Here is a 16,902-nt window from a genome sequence, read left to right on the forward strand (position 1 = left end):
AGTGGGTCGGAGGCTAGGAAAAGTGCCCAGGCTTTAAGAGCAGAAGGTTGGGGTGTGAGCTGCTGTGACCTAGAGGAAAAACTCAGTACTGGCCTCTGACCTTTGAGGGGTCGAGAGGTCAGCAGATCAGCCACCATCCTCTTCCCAGCACTGGGATTTCTGGCGCCATTTGTGCGTTTGCCCAGGAAGTCAGACAAACGGGGAAATTGAGGAGGAAATACGAACTGTTCCTGGAGTGTTTTCTGTCTGGCCTGGGATTGCCGTCAGAGCAGTGACTGAGGAACGGCCACATTATTCTGGTACTTTTGCTTAGAAGTTCCTGCTTCCTTTGACTGTCTTTTGACACGATGGGAGTTTTCCCCCATTAGGCCGGAATGGCAGCCACAGGAGCCAGCCAGTCTAGCTGCCACACCCGGCACACCAGGGGAATCTCCCAGTGTGGAACCTGGGAAGGGAAGGGCCTCAGAGGTCCATACACCACGTCCACCGTGGCTGGAATCCTTTCCACAACCTCAATGCCAAGTGAAGTTCTGGGGGCCCTGGAATCACTTACAGGGACAGCGTCTTCCATCCAGCGTTCGAGATCTCTGCCTTATGTGGCACAGAAATCTCTGTCCTGATTTCCGCCTGTCGGCTCTGCTTTTCTCTTAAGGCCGCATAGATCAGTCTACCCTAATTCCCTGCCCACAGGACGGTCCTTCGTGTCTTTGAAGATAAGCATTATGCCTCATTCCACTGAGATTTCTTTTTCAGGTACAATATTCCCGCTTTCCCCAATCCACGGTTTCCAGTTTCCTCACCTACAGAAGAGTTTCCCTGTCATCCTTGTGAGTCCCTTCCCAAGCACCCCTCCCGCCCCGCACAGAGTGAGTCACTCCCTCTACATATGTGTGGTGTGAAGGCTGCACATCTGTCCCTCCACTAGGCTGTGACGTCCCAGAAGGAGGAACCATGTCTTCTTCACATTCCAACTGGACTTTGGCCCCTGTCTGCTCCCATCTCCCTAGGACCTCGATCCCCCATCATCACTCCTCGCATCTCCCCTCTTACTGGCTTCTCTATCTCATACACACACCTCCCATCAAAGACGCATCCATCCTTCAGTCCCACATCCACCACCAGCTGTCTCCCTACCCTTGTTTCATAGCCAAGCCTCTTCTTTAACCCCCCGCAGAACGGTTCCCTCCCCACGACTCCACCGAAAGTGCTCTGGCAAAGTTCACAAGTGATCTTCTGACCGTCACTTCCCCCCCCCCCCCGCCAACACTTCCAGATCCCTGTTTCCGTTGACATCTCCGCAGCATCTGACACTGCCCACAGCCTGTCATGCGGCTCCTGTGGCAGCTGCCGCCATCCACCTCGCCGGTCCCCCTGCTGACTTTCCTTCTCTAGACTCTCCTCCTCCGCCCCTTGCTGCTCCCTGGACGCAGGTGTGCGAGAGGTCTGTCCTTGGCCTTGCTCCCTGCTCAGTGCACACGCTCTGCCTGAGACCTTCACAACACCCTGAACTCCCCGTTCCTCTCTGCTGAGCCTCATGTAGCGTCTGCTCTTCGTGAACACGTCCACTTGGACGTGCCAGCACCTCAGACTCAGCACGGGCCAAGCCTGTCTTGCGGAGCGAGTCTATCTGTCCCTCCCTGTCCCCAGCCTTGGCGACCAACAGATGCCGCCACCCCCATCCCGGGCTCCTCCTCTTTCAGCTTCCACGTCCTGCACGTGATTAAATCCTGCCCTTAAGAACAATCACCTCCATGGACTCAGTGCCTACGACGTGCCAGGCTTTTTATTTACATTATCTCATTTAATTCTCACAGCAGGACTGCAAGAGAGGTATTATCATCCCGCTGTCTTAACAGCAAAGACTGAAATTTGGATTAAATAACTCGCCTGGGGTCACACGTTTAGTAAGTGATGGCTCCAGACCTGCGCAGCCCCAAAGCTCCCTCCACTGCCCACCCTCTGCCTTCACATCTGTCACCCCGCCCTCCTCTCATTCGTGGTCCCCGTTGCCTTGCCCCAGCACTTCACGGTCTCTCACCGGGGCTCCGTGCCTCCAGCATGTCCTCCCAGCTAGTCCATCCCATCACCCACTCTGCTGCAGAATGGACGTCCTAAAACACAGGCCACTTTCCTTCCCGAAGCCCCTCGGTGGGTCCCCATCGTCCCCCGACTGTGTAGGCTCTTTTACACAGGCATGTAAAGGGGTGGACCCTGAAATCCGCCTAGCCTCAGCTCTCCCCACATCTCCCCTTCTTCACCCCTCTCCCAGCTCTGGTTATTTTCCTGCAGCTCCAGGAAGGCCCCCGCATTCTCATTCCAGATGCATGTGCTGTTCCCTCTGCCTGAGGTGCCCTTCTCCCTCCCCCCCACCCCCCCACCTGCACAGTCTGCCCCTGAACCTCTGCTCTCCCTCAGGCCGAGCCTCGGTCTCCTGCTCTGTGGAGCCCTCAGTGCCTCTGCCAGAAGAGCTGATTGCCCCCTTGGAGGCCTCCCACATGCCTGGGACATACCTTCATTATTACCCTTGTCACAGTATGTTGCAACTGCTTTTTTGATTTTCCTGTGTCCCCGTCAGACTTGAAATTCTTGAACTTGCCTTTGTAATCTAGCAGGGAAGACAGTCCCTTGTTCACAGTGGACACTTAGAAATGTTTGCTGAATTGAACATTTATATCATACCTAGGAGAGTTCCTGGCACAAAGGGGAGACCCTGCTCGATACATTTCTTTAATAATTAAAACAGAAATGTCAATAAATAATTGTGATGCAATGTGATGTATCCTAACAGAGATACGCCCAGAGTAGCAAGGCAGCCCAGGAAAGAGAAGAATTACTGTTACCCTGGGTAAGGAAATCGATGGGTCAGGGAAGCCTTCCTAGAAGACATGACATTTCAGCAGGGCCTTACCGTTTAAGTAGGAGTTGGCATGGGTAAAATGAGGCCCTCTGGGCACCCGAGCAAAGACATGGAGCAGTGCAAGGGCCCACAGTGGTTGGGAAGCAGCAAGATATGCCCAGGGCGACGGAAGACATGAGAAGGGGGTGATCATTAAGGTTGGGGCCAAAGTGAACGCCATCTAAGGAGTCTGAACACAACCCCAAAGGCAGTGGGAGCGCTGTAAGGATTTTAAGAAAAGAAATTGCACAGATTTGTGTTTAGAAAGATACAGTGGATGGATTGGGGGAAGGGAAATAAAGCTGGAGGAGGTGAGATCCGTTATTATAGGATCCTGGCCAGAAGTAACAATTGCAGGAATCCCAGGGAGAGATGGCCTCGCCCTGAGTCCACCCAGCCCCTGCAAAGTTCTTTCTGCAGAGAGCTGTGTCTGTCAAATTGTGCTCTATCATATAAACGGAGAGGGTGGGACACAGAAGGGTGAGGTCTCTAGTCAGCTAAGTTTAGAAAATGCTGAGTTAAACAGCCTTCTTAATGCAGGACTTTTCAGAATCTTTCATACACATTGTATATGTTATATGAACATCCAGTTTCCCAAATGGTTTGAGCCATGGAACCTCTTTCTGAGAGCATCTCAAGGGACTAGAGTTTAATGGAATGTGTAAAATAAAAACAAAGACCTAGAGCTTTCGCGATTCTGTCAGCTCTAATTCCTGGAAGGACAAAATAAACAAAAGAAATAGTCTTCCACTGAGTATAACTGATGTCCTCACCATGCACTCTGCTGGGGGGTCTTGTGTGTGTGTGTGTTTTGTTAGGGGCATGGAGTGGGCTGCCATGGAAATGAGTGGTAGGTTTTAGTCATTCTGTTTGGAGGCAGGCTGAGCAAATTCACCTGCTCTTCCCAGGTGCCCTGTGTTTGTTCAGGCCTGAAAGAGGTCAGACCCAAGTGTTTGAAAGAATGGCAGGTCCTGACCTTCAGAACAAAGAAACCAGGTCTACAGCCCATGGAATGTTCTGGTCTCACCACATCTCTCACGCAGCCTTTGGTCAGTTTGCTGGGGGGAAGGGCAGAGCAACCATCTCAGAATCTCTTTACCCTGGGGAGGCTGCATCCCAGGTGGCAGGTACCCGGCTCCGTCGTCACCTTGTCACACACAGCTCCCTAGGGCTCCCAGGCACAGGTCGCCATTTTCAGGCTTCCTCTTGGCCTGAGGGCTGGAGGAAGAAACCTTTTAACATCCACCCATCGGCCTTGTGGCTTTAAGTGAGCCCCTGCCTTAGAATGCCTTCTATGACAGCGCCAAGGCCGTTTCCCATCCGAGTCCCCAGGGTGGAGGAGTCTGGGCAGCTCCGCGTGCGGCCTGGGAAGGCGCCTCTTTCTCCATTACAGGAATTCTCCCCTGAGAAGCAGCAGATATTCCTCAGCCCCTGCCAGGAATTCAGGGAGAAGAGTTCAAAAGTGCAGAAGGGGACAAACAGGAGCCGCCCGGGTGAGGGGCAGCTTCTGGCAGGATGGAATGTCAGCGATGAACTGCCGGCACTGAAGTCAGGAAACGGCCCAGAGCCCTGAGTAGGGGGCCTGAGCGGCGCCCCTCTGGAGGGGCTGCTGCTCCAGCTGTACGACCCGGACAGTGGCTGCCTCCGCCCTGCTCGCTCAGCCGGTCTGCTCTGGGTCAGCTCAAGGAGGACTCGAAAATACTGATGTTCCTGTCATACGTTGCTCTTACCAGGAATGGTCAGACCTCCCTACTTTGGACTTACATCTCAGTGAAGCTCCTAGTGTATCTATCCAAACCTACGTTAAGGGGCTCCTGCTTCCCCCGCGAGGCTCTCAGATCAGGAACTAAGACCCAGAGAGAAAGGGGACTCACCCAAGACTCAGAGCTTATATCAGACAGAAGGAGAATACGATTTTCCTGTCCCCCAGTTCAGCGTTTTCTTCACCACATGGCACTGTTTTTCTCGTTGGAGGAAGAAACCTAACTTTAACATCTACTTCACTTTATGTTTTACAAAATCATATTGCTGTTAAAACTAAACTAAGTTCTGGCGTCAGACAGAGCTGGATTCAGATTCCAGCTCCACCCCTTTCCAACTGCAGGAGAATAAATAACCCCGGGGGCAAATAACTGAATGTCCTGTAGCTCAGGAGTCCTTCTCTGAAATGGCGCCTACCTATGTCATAAGGTCATGGGAAGATTAGTTGAGATAATTCATGCAAAGAACTCAGCCTGATGCCCAGCACCATCGATAACCATTAGCTGTTTTTGTTACTGTTATCGTTAGTAGAAGTATTTTCATGAATATGTAAGGCAGTTATAATTAACATTTAAATTGGTGTTATGATGAAAGTCCAGCATCCTGTATTTGGATATACATGGATGAATTGGGAAAAGGTTTTTTGTAACCTAAGCTTTTAAAATTTTCATTTTGAAATTTTTTTTTGTTCTTAATTGGCTTTTAATTAGTTTAACAAGTTGGCAGGAAAACTCACACTAAAATTCCACCAACTCCTTCCTGTACCCAGCTCTTCCTAAAACATTTACTGAACAACTACAGTATTGGTTTATCATGGGTGCTCAGTAGATGCTTTTGGATGGATGGATGGACAGGCAGATGGATGGGCAGAGGGAATGGATGGAGGATGGATGGATGGATGGATGATGCAAATAGAGCAATTGAAGTAACCAGCCTTGGTTCAGACTGGATAGTTAGTGGTGTGGTTTCGTGAAAAGCCATAAATCAGGAGCCAAGGGACCAGGAAAAAGTGGTAAAGGGCCCAAAGGTCTCCCTGGAGATGAAGAAGAGGTATAGTGAAAGGAAGGGAGGTGGAAGGAGAGGCTGTGGTCAGAGACTGAAACGCACAGTGTGAAATTTTAGTAGGAGCGGCTCCTGGTGACGAAAGGTCTGGGGAGCAGCCATGGGGAGGGCATCCAAGGTGGGTAGGGGTCCTGGAGGTCATTAAATACAAGGAGGTCAAGAAATTCTGAGTCTAGGTTATTGGATGGCAGATTCACATAGCCTTTTATCCAATTCCAAGTTAGGATTAAAGTGACTTGAATGAATGAGATTTTACTCTGTATCTCATCAAATTCCTCCCTGGGAAGGTTCTCTTACGTGAAACTGAATTTGCCATGAAAGAATAATAGTGCACTGAACAAAGGTATTTATTTATAATCCCTGCCTTGTTTTTTAACCTAAGAGTGGTGTTGCTTAAAGGTCAAGTGTGTGTGTGTGTGTGTGTATGTAAGAGACAGAGAGTGAGAGAAAGGAGAAACGACGTGCATCACATTGTTTTGTCGTCTGACCTTTTCAGCATTTTAGCTCCAGGCCAGTGCGGGAGCAACACTGAGAGTCTTGTGAGGATTCTATATATCAAAAGGTCACCGACAACCAAAGACATTCTGTTCCTCCCTCCCCATCCAAATACTTGAAATTCACACCCTGAACAAAAATTCACAGTAAATGTTGGTTTGGTGAACATAGCATTATAATTGTGCACTGAAGGGGGTTTCTTTTGTTTTCTTTTAAACCATTTCTATTCGTTGTACAAGGAGAAGAGGGCTGGATGGTGGGTCAGGAGACACTGCAAGCTCCCTACCACTACCCGCACCAGCACTTGCTCTGTGACTGGGAATAAGAATTGTGGCCAGGATGACACGTGTTTAGCACTTTACAATTTAAAAATCACCCCCAGCTTTTAATCCTCACCACAGCCGCAAAGTTGGCCAGGCAAATATTATGCCCATTGACAGACGGAAAACTGAGGCAGAATAGAGAAGAGAAGTGACACTCGGTTGCAGTGGCAGACCCAGGTCAGGCCCATGATGCCTCCTGACCCAAGCCCAGAGCTCAACACTGGACTGAGGCAAGTTGCTGCCTCTCCATTTCGGCCCCTGTGACATGAACCTGTCTCCAAATCCCCCCACCAACAGCTGCAACTGGAAGGACCATGGCAGGAGCAAATATTTGCCTACCCACTGGCATTTCTACTGTACTTTTTTTGCTTCCTCCCTTTTCTGGTGGTGCGCTTCCTTTTACAACAAACCTCTATAAACGGTTTCTGAGAATCACTGAGCTATGTTTGTAATGCAGATGTACTCAGGGAGTATGTAAAGTAATCATTTTAACAAAAGGAATAGATATTTAAAATTTAATACTAACTACGGGAAAAGTGTCCATTGTGTAAAACATAGTTTATCTTTGGATTCGATGTTTGTCTTTGGTTTTACAAAGTAGTTTGTACTTTCAGTATTTTCTACATAATATAGTCAAATGCAGAGCAGTTGCAATGCATCCAAAAAATGGGTACGTTTTCTGAAAAGAAAAAAAGGATATGCCATGCACAAAATTCAGAGGTTGGAAAAAAATGTGTTCTGGGCCACTTCAGTGCTACTCACCCCCTCACAGCCACCAGCCTCATCAGACAGATGCCCCGACAGCACAGGAAGCCCACCACATGTGGGCCCCAGCCACTTTTTCCAACAAGGTCGTACGTCTTTCTTTCCACAGCTGGTCCCAAGCTGGTCCCAGGCCTCCAGTTCACACAGTTGGGAATGGCAGGCACTTCTCCCTACCACATGCCCAGACACTCTGTGCTGAACAATCAGGGCACTTCTTTTCTCAATGAACATGACCACAGATACTGTTGGTCACAAATTGGTCCATGAGATGAAACCCTTTTTCTGCCCATGGATTAAGTAATTTTTAATAATTCACATCACACTTGCTTCCAGAAAGACTCCAATAAGAGACACAGTACAGGGCTTCCCTGGTGGCGCAGTGGTTGAGAGTCCGCCTGCCGATGCAGGGGACGCGGGTTCGTGCCCCGGTCTGGGAAGATCCCACATGCCGCGGAGCGACTAGGCCCGTGAGCCATGGCCGCTGAGCCTGCGCGTCCGGAGCCTGTGCTCCACAACGGGAGAGGCCTCAACAGTGAGAGGCCCGCATACCGCAAAAAAAAAAGAGACACAGTACAACCCAAAAAAGCAGGATCAAAGAGCCAGAATCGAGTCAGGGGAGGGTGTGTGCAGAGAGCCTCAGCTGAGGGAACCTACCGTTAAAGGGAAGAAGACAGCTCTCAGCTTCCTGACGCCCAGTGTTAACAGGAAACACAGGTTACCAATCCAGTCACTTTTTAGGAAACACAAACTTTTTCCTGACTTTGAAATCTAGAAGGCAATTCTAGTGTAGATTTTAAATAAGACAACTCAAGCCGCTTAATGGGCCTTGTCTTTACCCACCAAGGCAGTGTTTCTGAGTTCTCCAGACAGGATCAGAACGATCTGGGGTGCTCACTGAAAATGCATTGTACAGCGTGGTGACCGAAGTTCATAATTACTGCTGTATCACGCACTTGAAGTCTGCTAAGACGGTAGATCTTAAGTGTCCTCAGCCCTCAAAAAAAAAAAAAAATGGTAACAGTGTGAGGTGATGTGTGTGTTAATTAGCTTGATATTGTGGTAATCATTTCAAATGTATACATGTATCAGAACATCCTGTTGTGTTCCTTAAATACATACAATTTTTATTTGTCAATTATACCTCAGTAAAGATGGAGGAAAAAATACAGATTCCTGAGCCCCACCCCTAAACTCACTGGGTGAGTCTTTGGGAGATGGGCCCAGTGCTCTGCATTTTGAACCAGCTTACCAACTGATCCTGCTCTACCTGTACATGGAGAACACCCTCACCAAGGTGTTAGTGGATGACAGTGGCTTCATGCAGTGGCCTTTCCCAGCCTTCCCGGTATCTTATCAGGGAATAATGCCTGAACCCAGAAGAGTCTCTGGTGGAGGGACTTGAGACTTCAAGATCCACCAAGGGAGATATCTGGAGGCTGCAGAGGCTCCCCAAGCCTGAGTGGCAGAGGAGCCGGGCTCTCTGCATGCGCTTGGGTTTGGAGTGAGCTTTCTGCTGGGATTTCAGATGGCCACAGGCCACAGAGAGACAGGGCCCCATCTCAGCCCTTCCAGCACCCCTGGGGTCTGCCATCCAGAGCCCGTGGGAGTCACCAGCCCACATTAGAGACAATGATATGGGCTTGGCTGACCACCAGGCTCCGTACCCCTACTCTCTCTGCCCCATCCTCGTCCATAATGGGGCAGGCAATTTGCAGCAATGTGGATGCAACTAGAGATTATCATACTAAGTGAGATAAGTCAGAAAGAGAAAGGCAAATACCATACTATTCCACTTTTATGTGGAATCTAAAATATGGCACAAATGAACCTATGTATGAAACAGAAACAGACTCACAGACATAGAGAACAGACTTGTGGTTGCCAAGGGGGAGAGGGTTGGGAGAGGGATGGACTGGGAGTTTGGGGTTAGTAGATGCAAACTGTTACATTTAGAATGGATAAACAACAGGGTCCTACTACTATATAGCACAGGGAACTATATCCAATCTCCTAGGATAATCTTAATGGAAAAGAATATAAAAAAGAATGTATGGCACTTCCCTGGTGACGCAGAGGTTAAGAATCCGCCTGCCAATGCAGGGGACACAGGTTCGAGCCCTGGTCCCGGAAGATCCCACATGCCACAGAGCAACTAAGCCCGTGCACCACAACTACTGAGCCTGCGCTCTAGAGCCCGTGAACCACAACTGCTGAGCCCGCGTGCCACAACTACTGAAGCCGGCACGCCTAGAGCCCGTGCTCTGCAACAAGAGAAGCTACCGCAATGAGAAGCCCGTGCACCGCAACGAAGAGTAGCCCCTGCTCGCCACCACTAGAGAAAGCCCCCACGGAGCAACAAAGACCCAACGCAGCCAAAAATAAATAAATATATGTATATATATATTGTTTTTTTAAATTACATGGGAAGTATTTTCAAACGAGTAATAAATCTTCAAAAACAAAGAATGTATGTATGTGTCACTGAGTCACTCTGCTGTATAGCAGAAATTAACACAACATTGTAAATCAGCTCTACTTCAATTAAAACTAGATAACTAAATCATAATGGGGCAGGCAGAGCCAGGAGTCCAGGAGCCAGCCAGGTGGCATAAACCCCAGTGAATGAGCCATGCCACACCCACACCCACCCCTGGGCTGCACCGCCCTGCTCCCCAGTGCAGGCTGGGACCTGCCAGGCGTCAGCTCGGGGAGGCAATTACATGCTCTTTCCTCTCCCTCTCCACAGGTTTGGAATAAATTGCCTCATCCAGTTTGAAGACTTTGCCAATGCCAATGCCTTCCGCCTTCTCAACAAATACCGCAACAAGTACTGCATGTTCAACGATGACATCCAAGGTAAGTTTCCACCCCTCCTGACAAAGCCCCTGAGGACGAATGCCTTCTCACAAAGGCTCACCTGGGTGCCCAGGTGGGGAGGGGCCACCTCATAGCCGGTTTGCTGCCAGGAGCTGTTGAAGAAAGAGCAGTAAATCCAGATTCACTTTGCTAATTCTCAGCTCTGTGACCTTGGACATGTCCCATAACTTTGCTAAGTCTCAGTTTCTTCACTCATAAAATGGAGATGATTACTGCTTCAGAGAAAAGTAAGAATTTGGTTATTAGATATACGAAAGAAATTTTAAACAATGCTGTGATTTACTAGCTGGTTGAACATGGGCAGATCACATCTCTGAGCCACAGTTTCATCATCTATTCATTGGGAATGATAGTAACTACCTTGGAAGATTATTGTGAAAATTTAAAGAGCTAATATATGGAAAGTACCAGCACATAGGACTCATCAGACCAAAGCATCAATCGCCATAAAAGTGGCCTTCGCCAGCCACAATAGCTCGCTCTTGGATTTTCCAAACACAAGGCATATCACTGTCAGGGAATCAGGATAAGGCCTTCTCTTAACTTGGCTGGAATGAGTGCTTCTCACAATGATAACCGAGGCCCCAGAACATTCCAAAAGTCAATGGGAAGCATCTTCTAGTTCAGGGTCAGCTTGGCTCCCTGTTCTGTGGACCAGAAATATCTGAAGGTCCTTGCTTCTTGCTGTGGAGATGCCAGCATGTGACACTGGAGTAGGAGGGGTGGCTTCTCAGCGATTATCTCACCTGATCCAGGAGCTCTCAGGAAGGAGCATTGCCAGTTATTCCTAGCATTTTATAAAGCCCAAGGGAAACCTTGATGACATGTAGGTTATTATTGAAAAAATGAAGTTTGGCAAGCAAGATCTTTTCAAATCAAGGAACCATGTCATGTAAAACAGAACAGGTTGGTAGGGGACAGGTATTGGTCCCTGGGAGTTAAAGATGGGCCAACATTTTGCAGATGAGGCCCAAAGAGGTCACAGTTTTCATCAAGTGAGTAAGACAGACCTAGGAGGATCCAAGCCCAGGTTAAAAATAGCTAAGGTTTAGAGCTGAATACTTGTTATTCATCAGGCAGGGTTCTAAGCACTTCACAGCTTAATCCCACCAGATATCACCAACCCTGTCTTACTTGTACTCCTGTGACCTCCCTCTGGGTCAGTTCCCTCTGCACATTGAAAGCTCTGCTTCTCAGCTTGGGACAATCTTCCCCATCATCTTTGGCTCAGTAACTCGTACTCACCCTTCAAGGCTCAGCTCCAGGGTCTCCTGTCCCAGGGAAGGGACAGCCTGATTTGGGTGCACACCGGGTGCCTCCACAGCTTCCTGTGCCCCCTCTGTCAACTTTCTTACCACACTGTACCCCACATGCCTGCATTGAGTTGTCTGTCTCCCCAGGAGACAATAAGCTCCCAGAGGCAGGAACCACATCTTTTCTCTTCTCACTTCCCAGCCCCAGCACAAGCGCCTGGCACACTGTAGATGCTTCATTAATGTTTGAGGAATGAATGAACAAGGTCCACCTGCACAAATTGAGATTCTCATAAGCACCCACCTGTCCTTGTGGGTGTGTCTACACTGGACACCTGCCCCCGAAGCCTCTCTCTTGTCCAGGTCGTCATACTCACCCAGAAATGCACCCCACATGTGCTCACACGCAGACATATATACATCTTCACGTGTGTACGCCCTCATGTATACACACACACAACTTCTTAAATTAAATCAATTCGTTAGTTTTTAGGTCCTGCTGGTACCCAGTTCCAGTAGAGTCTATTTCACTCCCAGGCAAAGCCAGATGGAATGGTTTTCTGGGTCCCACGGCAAACAGAGGAGGAATTTCCCATTCTTTTCTCAGAAATGAGAGACTAAAGTCATTAAACTAAAATGCATGAGGAGAGCTGGCAAATCGTACTAGAATGGCAGGAGCCCTATAATATCGAGTCTTTGATCGGGACAACCTGACCGTTAGGCGTGGCCATGTGATTAACAGCACCGCCCAGATCTTCCCTCAAGAAAGGACTTGTTGCCCCAGCTGGCGGCAGGGCTGGCTGGAGCATCAAGCAGACCACGGTCCTGCCCTGCCAGGACGGCATCACCAGGTGATCAGGGAATATAGAAGCTCAACCATTTTGGCCCAGTGCAGGATAGCTCTGAGGGCACATTTAACTCCAGGGCTCCCCACGGGGCTGGCTGAGGCCCTGGGGACCGCATCACGGCTCAGCTTCTCCTACTTCCCCATCCTCGACCCCATCCTGCTTCCACTCCCTCCCTGGCACAGGTGTGCTGATCCCAAGGCCACTTCTTCATAACATCCTGAACACTTCACATCTCTCTGAATCTGCTTCCCGGGGAACCCAAACTGTGCCAAGTAATCCAGCTGGCGTGAGCACAGAACTTTAGGCTAGAAAAGTGTTTTCCATCCACACTGTTTCACAGCTTCCTGGCCTCACCCCCTCCGCCTGTGGGGAGGATGGACATTGCTGTTCACGTCACTGATGAGACAACTGAAGTTCAAGGCTTAAGTTTTGCTCCACGTCCCACAGCCTAACAGGCATAAAGCTGGGGCTAGAATCTAGTCATTTCTAACTCGGAATTCACTGTCTGTCCATGACGTCGGGCTGCCGATGATCCCTCGTAGGTGAGGCAGTGCCGTGAGTCTCCTTGGTGAGGATTAAATTCCGGACCCCACGGAAGTGTGGGTGTCACCGCTCTCCTCACCCCTCCCATCCTCTCCTCTAACTCCCACAGTCCACAGACCCCCCCGATGAGGCCTGGGGACGGGGAGGGGCTGGCCCACAGTCGCCAGCTGGTTAGTGATGGGTCCAGAACCAAAAGCCTATGATGTGTACTCTCAGTGCTGGGTGGACGATTAGCAGACTGGTGAGGAATTCCGGGATTAATGGGGCAACGTGGAAGATTAAGCTTATGCTAGAATTGACCCCCTTACCTCCAAATACAAGGTAGAGAGCAGAGGAAAAAGAAACATGAAAAGACATAGCCATGCTCAAAAATAGAAAGGAACGCCTGCATGCACAGAATTGGAGAGAGCTGGGAGAAGGGGGAGGGTGGGAGGAATCACAGTGGTAAACAGACACCAAAACCAAACCGCACGTGGTTGCTGGGAACAGGCCCGGTCCCCCCCAACAGGACTCGTGGTCAGGCAACACCCCAGAATGGCGGGGGATGGGCCCAGGCTGCCCACATGAAATGAACACCAGCGCAGCCTCACATCCTCGGTGGAGTGAGGAAAGATACGACTGAAGGCCTCAGGGTCCCCACCAGACTGAGCTCTGTGAGGGCAGGGCCGTGCCTGGTGCTGAGCAGAAGCTCGGGCACAAGATTGGAACTGTCTCCCAGGCAGTCCTGCTGTTTCACACTCCTGGGAATCACCAACCCCACGTGGCCGACCACAGGGTTGGGTCTCTGAAGCCCCAGCACTGGCAGGGTAAAGAGCTCCCCAGGGCTGCCATGGTCTCCTCCGTGCACCCCCCGCCCCAGCCCCGGCCCTAGTCCCCGCTCAGACCGGTGGGAAGCCTCAGCCTCCCCAGGCTGGTTCTCGGTGAGCAGGGCTGCCCGTGCACTGACTCATCGCTGGAAGCCTCTTCAGGAGTTTTGGAAAAGGCAGAGGCTCAGGTGACTTTTGTTGTTTCAGCTGGGATCACAGAAGCATCCCGGCTCTTAGCGGAGGAGAGAGAGGCCTGGAAGGGGAACAGCGCTAGGAATGGCCATGCTGGAGGACTGGCCAGCTGTGTCCTTCCCAAGAAGCCAGGTCCAGGATACCACTGGCCTGGTGAGCACAGGCCCCCGGCCTCCACGGCTAGCTGCCCGCAGTGTGGCTGGGGACAGCAAAGCCCAGCTGGCCTGTCAGCTCCAGAGCATCCTCCCAGCCCAGCAGGCCTCCCTGGACCTGCACTGCCCTCGAGTCCGGCCACGTTCCCGAGAGCAGACGGCCAGTCAGGGTGCCTGTGTGGTATGTCAGGCCATGGTCGCCCCTCATACTTCCAAGTTTTCATCTGTGAGCCAGAGTTCTTAACAGTCAGAAGTTGGACTGAGACAAGCCTAGGTCTGAATCCCCACTTTTCTGCTTTGGGGCTTTGGCCAGGTGGCTTAAATCCTCCCAGTCTTCTTTTCCTGATCTGTAAAATGGACATGACAGTATTCACAGCCATGAGGGAGGCTCAGCCAGTACTGCCAGAAAGATCAGGATGCCTTTCTAAGGCCAGCGTTGATCCTGGCTGGATGGGCACTCTGCTAACTCATCGTTAAGTGTTTTCATCATCACCCTTGCTTATGGCACCAGGTAGTTGTAAGGGCTGCAGTGATGTAACGCGGGAACAGGCATGTAACCGCACTCAGTTCTGGTACCGGGTACTGATACCTCTGGTGCACAGGAGGCTCCCAACACATGCACCAGGGGGGAGGAGGAAGTGTTGAGACCGAAAACAGAGAGGCTTTGGTGGAGGTGAGAAGAGGCACCAGTGTGAGCGCCGGCCTGGGAAAGCCTGAGAAGGGCGGCAGGGGCCCACCTCACCTCTTTCCTCTTTCCACATCCAGCCTATTCTTCCAGCCCATTGAATTAGTTCTGTGAGTTTCCTGCCGATTCTGATTCTGAATGTGCTGGTCCCTCTGCCTAGAACTCTCTTCTGCTCTCGGCTAATTTCTCTTTGTCCTTGAGGACTCAAACCTCACCTCCCCCAGGATACCGCACCCAGGGCCAAACCCGTTCCCGCAGGCCCCAGGATGACCCCACCCTTCCCCAGGGCCTGGGAGTGACACTGGGCAGTGGCCACCCGCTTTGCAGAATATTTCAAAGTACCCCGGGGCTCAGATGCCACAATAGGAAGGGGGCAGATGGGGAGGAATGGCCCAGCTCTGAAGTCTGTCCAGCTGGTTTGTCCTGTTTACAAGACACCAGGGGTTACTTCCAGCTGTCAGCTGTCTGCTGCTCCTTTCCTACCACACACAGTAAGCAGCAGTTCCTGGCCCTTCCCGTGTCTCTCCCACAGTGAAACCTCCCCCGGCCGCTTCAACCTCATCTCTCCCCAGTCCCCAGAACCTTCCTTTTCGCTAAGTCCTAGGTTCTGAGGCTGTTCTTCCCGTACAGGGCTTTCCCAGCCCTGAGATTCTCGTGGGTCTCTTCGCACGTCTAATCCTGGCTGCTCTGAGACCTCCCCCTTAGCCTGTTGCATCAGTTAAATCCCCAAAGAAGCCAAGAAGATGGTAATTATTCCCTCCGGCAGCAGAATAGTCTAACCCTGCTTCCTTCATGGGCCGGGAACTGCCTTCTTGAGAGTCCAAGGGCTCCAGAAAATTCCCTTCAGGACACAGAAACAGGGTTGAAGTCATCTAGAAGGCCTTTGCTTGGTTTCCAATAAGGGGAACTTGAATTTTCTCAACAGTTATTCTGCTAACCCCTGTGCCCAAGACTGTTGTATTCATCTTCATAAATCTAAGGTTTCATATACCCATATACCCAGTGGAGCCCCAGAACAGGCTCTCAGTACACGCTCATGAACAAATGAGCAGCCGCTGGCTGCCGTGGGAAGGTAATTCTGCGGATCATGAAAGGGGGCCAACCTAATCCTAGAGGATGCCCAATCCCCCATGGCCCCAGGCCTCCAAAGCCACCTTGGCTGGACCCTGCCGAGCCTAACTCCCTGTGCTTCTTGCTGCCTAAGACAGCAGCACTGTCTCACCTGAGAAGCAGCTAGTTCTTTCCCTTTTCTCTGATAGTGTGTGGTTTCGAATGGAAACTTCTTTAACTTTGTCAAATGTGACCATTAAAAGCAGAATAGAAACTACATTTTCAGTCCCTCTGTGCTATTTCCTGAACCTACAACCTCCAGTACTCAGTTTGCAGGAAATGCAATTATGGAAAGCTCCCTCTGAAAAGGAAAATTTGTTTTTCTTTCATCGTGAATGAGGAACAAACAGTCATGCTTTCAGCTGCCCTCAGCATTCACGGGCACGTGTTCTAACACATCCCTAGACCCCCGGGCTTCTCCAGAAACCTCTGCAGCTTCCTTCCTCTCTATTTTTAAATCCCTAATACATTACCCAAGACCCTCCTCCTCAAAATGAAAGTTGATGATGGAGATAGCGTTCTTTGCCAAACTTTATAATATAGGATTTAAGAACTGCTGTTTTTCCTCTTGAGTTCTGGGCTGTGAATACGGCAACTTGCCACTTCAGAGGATGGCCTCAGAGAAAGATCCCAGAATGGAGGATGAGAAGTAGCCAGCAAGGTAGCCAGTGAGCGTGGGGTTCCAGAGGCCACATGCAGAGTTTCCCAAAGGAAGGAATGAACACCAGTATCAAATGCTGATGAAAGGTCAAGGAAGAGGAGGGCTGAGGACTGACCACTGAACTTGGCAAGATGGAGGTGCTGGTGAGGTTGACAAGAGGTGGGGCAGTTGCCTGATGGGACTGGGTTTCAGGGAGACCAAGAAGAAAGGAAATAGAGGTAATGAGTATATTCAGCTCTTTAGAAGAATTTGGCTATAGAGGGAAGTAAGAAATAGGGTGGGAATGACATAGGGTCAAGAGGAGGCTTTTTAAGGATGGGAACTTGATGACATTTGTATGCTGATGGCAGTGATCCACTAGAGAGGGATCAGTTGAGGATGCAGGAAAAAAAGGGAGAGAATTATAAAACAAATTTCTTGAGTAGGTAAACGTGGTGGGATCCAGCACACAGCCGGAGGTGGCTTTAGCTAAG

The 16,902-nt window shown here is 50.2% G+C and overlaps 1 protein-coding gene across 6 annotated transcripts in view; it reads left to right on the forward strand.

Moving 5' to 3' along the window:
* The window catches only part of ME3 (malic enzyme 3), a 297,110-nt gene that overhangs the window by 265,067 nt on the left and 15,141 nt on the right, over positions 1 to 16,902 (forward strand). For all 6 annotated transcript variants that reach the window (XM_032641780.1, XM_032641779.1, XM_032641778.1 and 3 more), the window contains one exon: positions 10,049 to 10,158. In XM_032641780.1, coding sequence (XP_032497671.1) covers positions 10,049 to 10,158 — 110 coding nt within the window. The remainder of the gene's footprint in view (positions 1 to 10,048; positions 10,159 to 16,902) is intronic.

The sequence above is a fragment of the Phocoena sinus genome, chromosome 8, assembly GCF_008692025.1.
Source record: "Phocoena sinus isolate mPhoSin1 chromosome 8, mPhoSin1.pri, whole genome shotgun sequence".
Classification (NCBI taxonomy): domain Eukaryota; kingdom Metazoa; phylum Chordata; class Mammalia; order Artiodactyla; family Phocoenidae; genus Phocoena; species Phocoena sinus.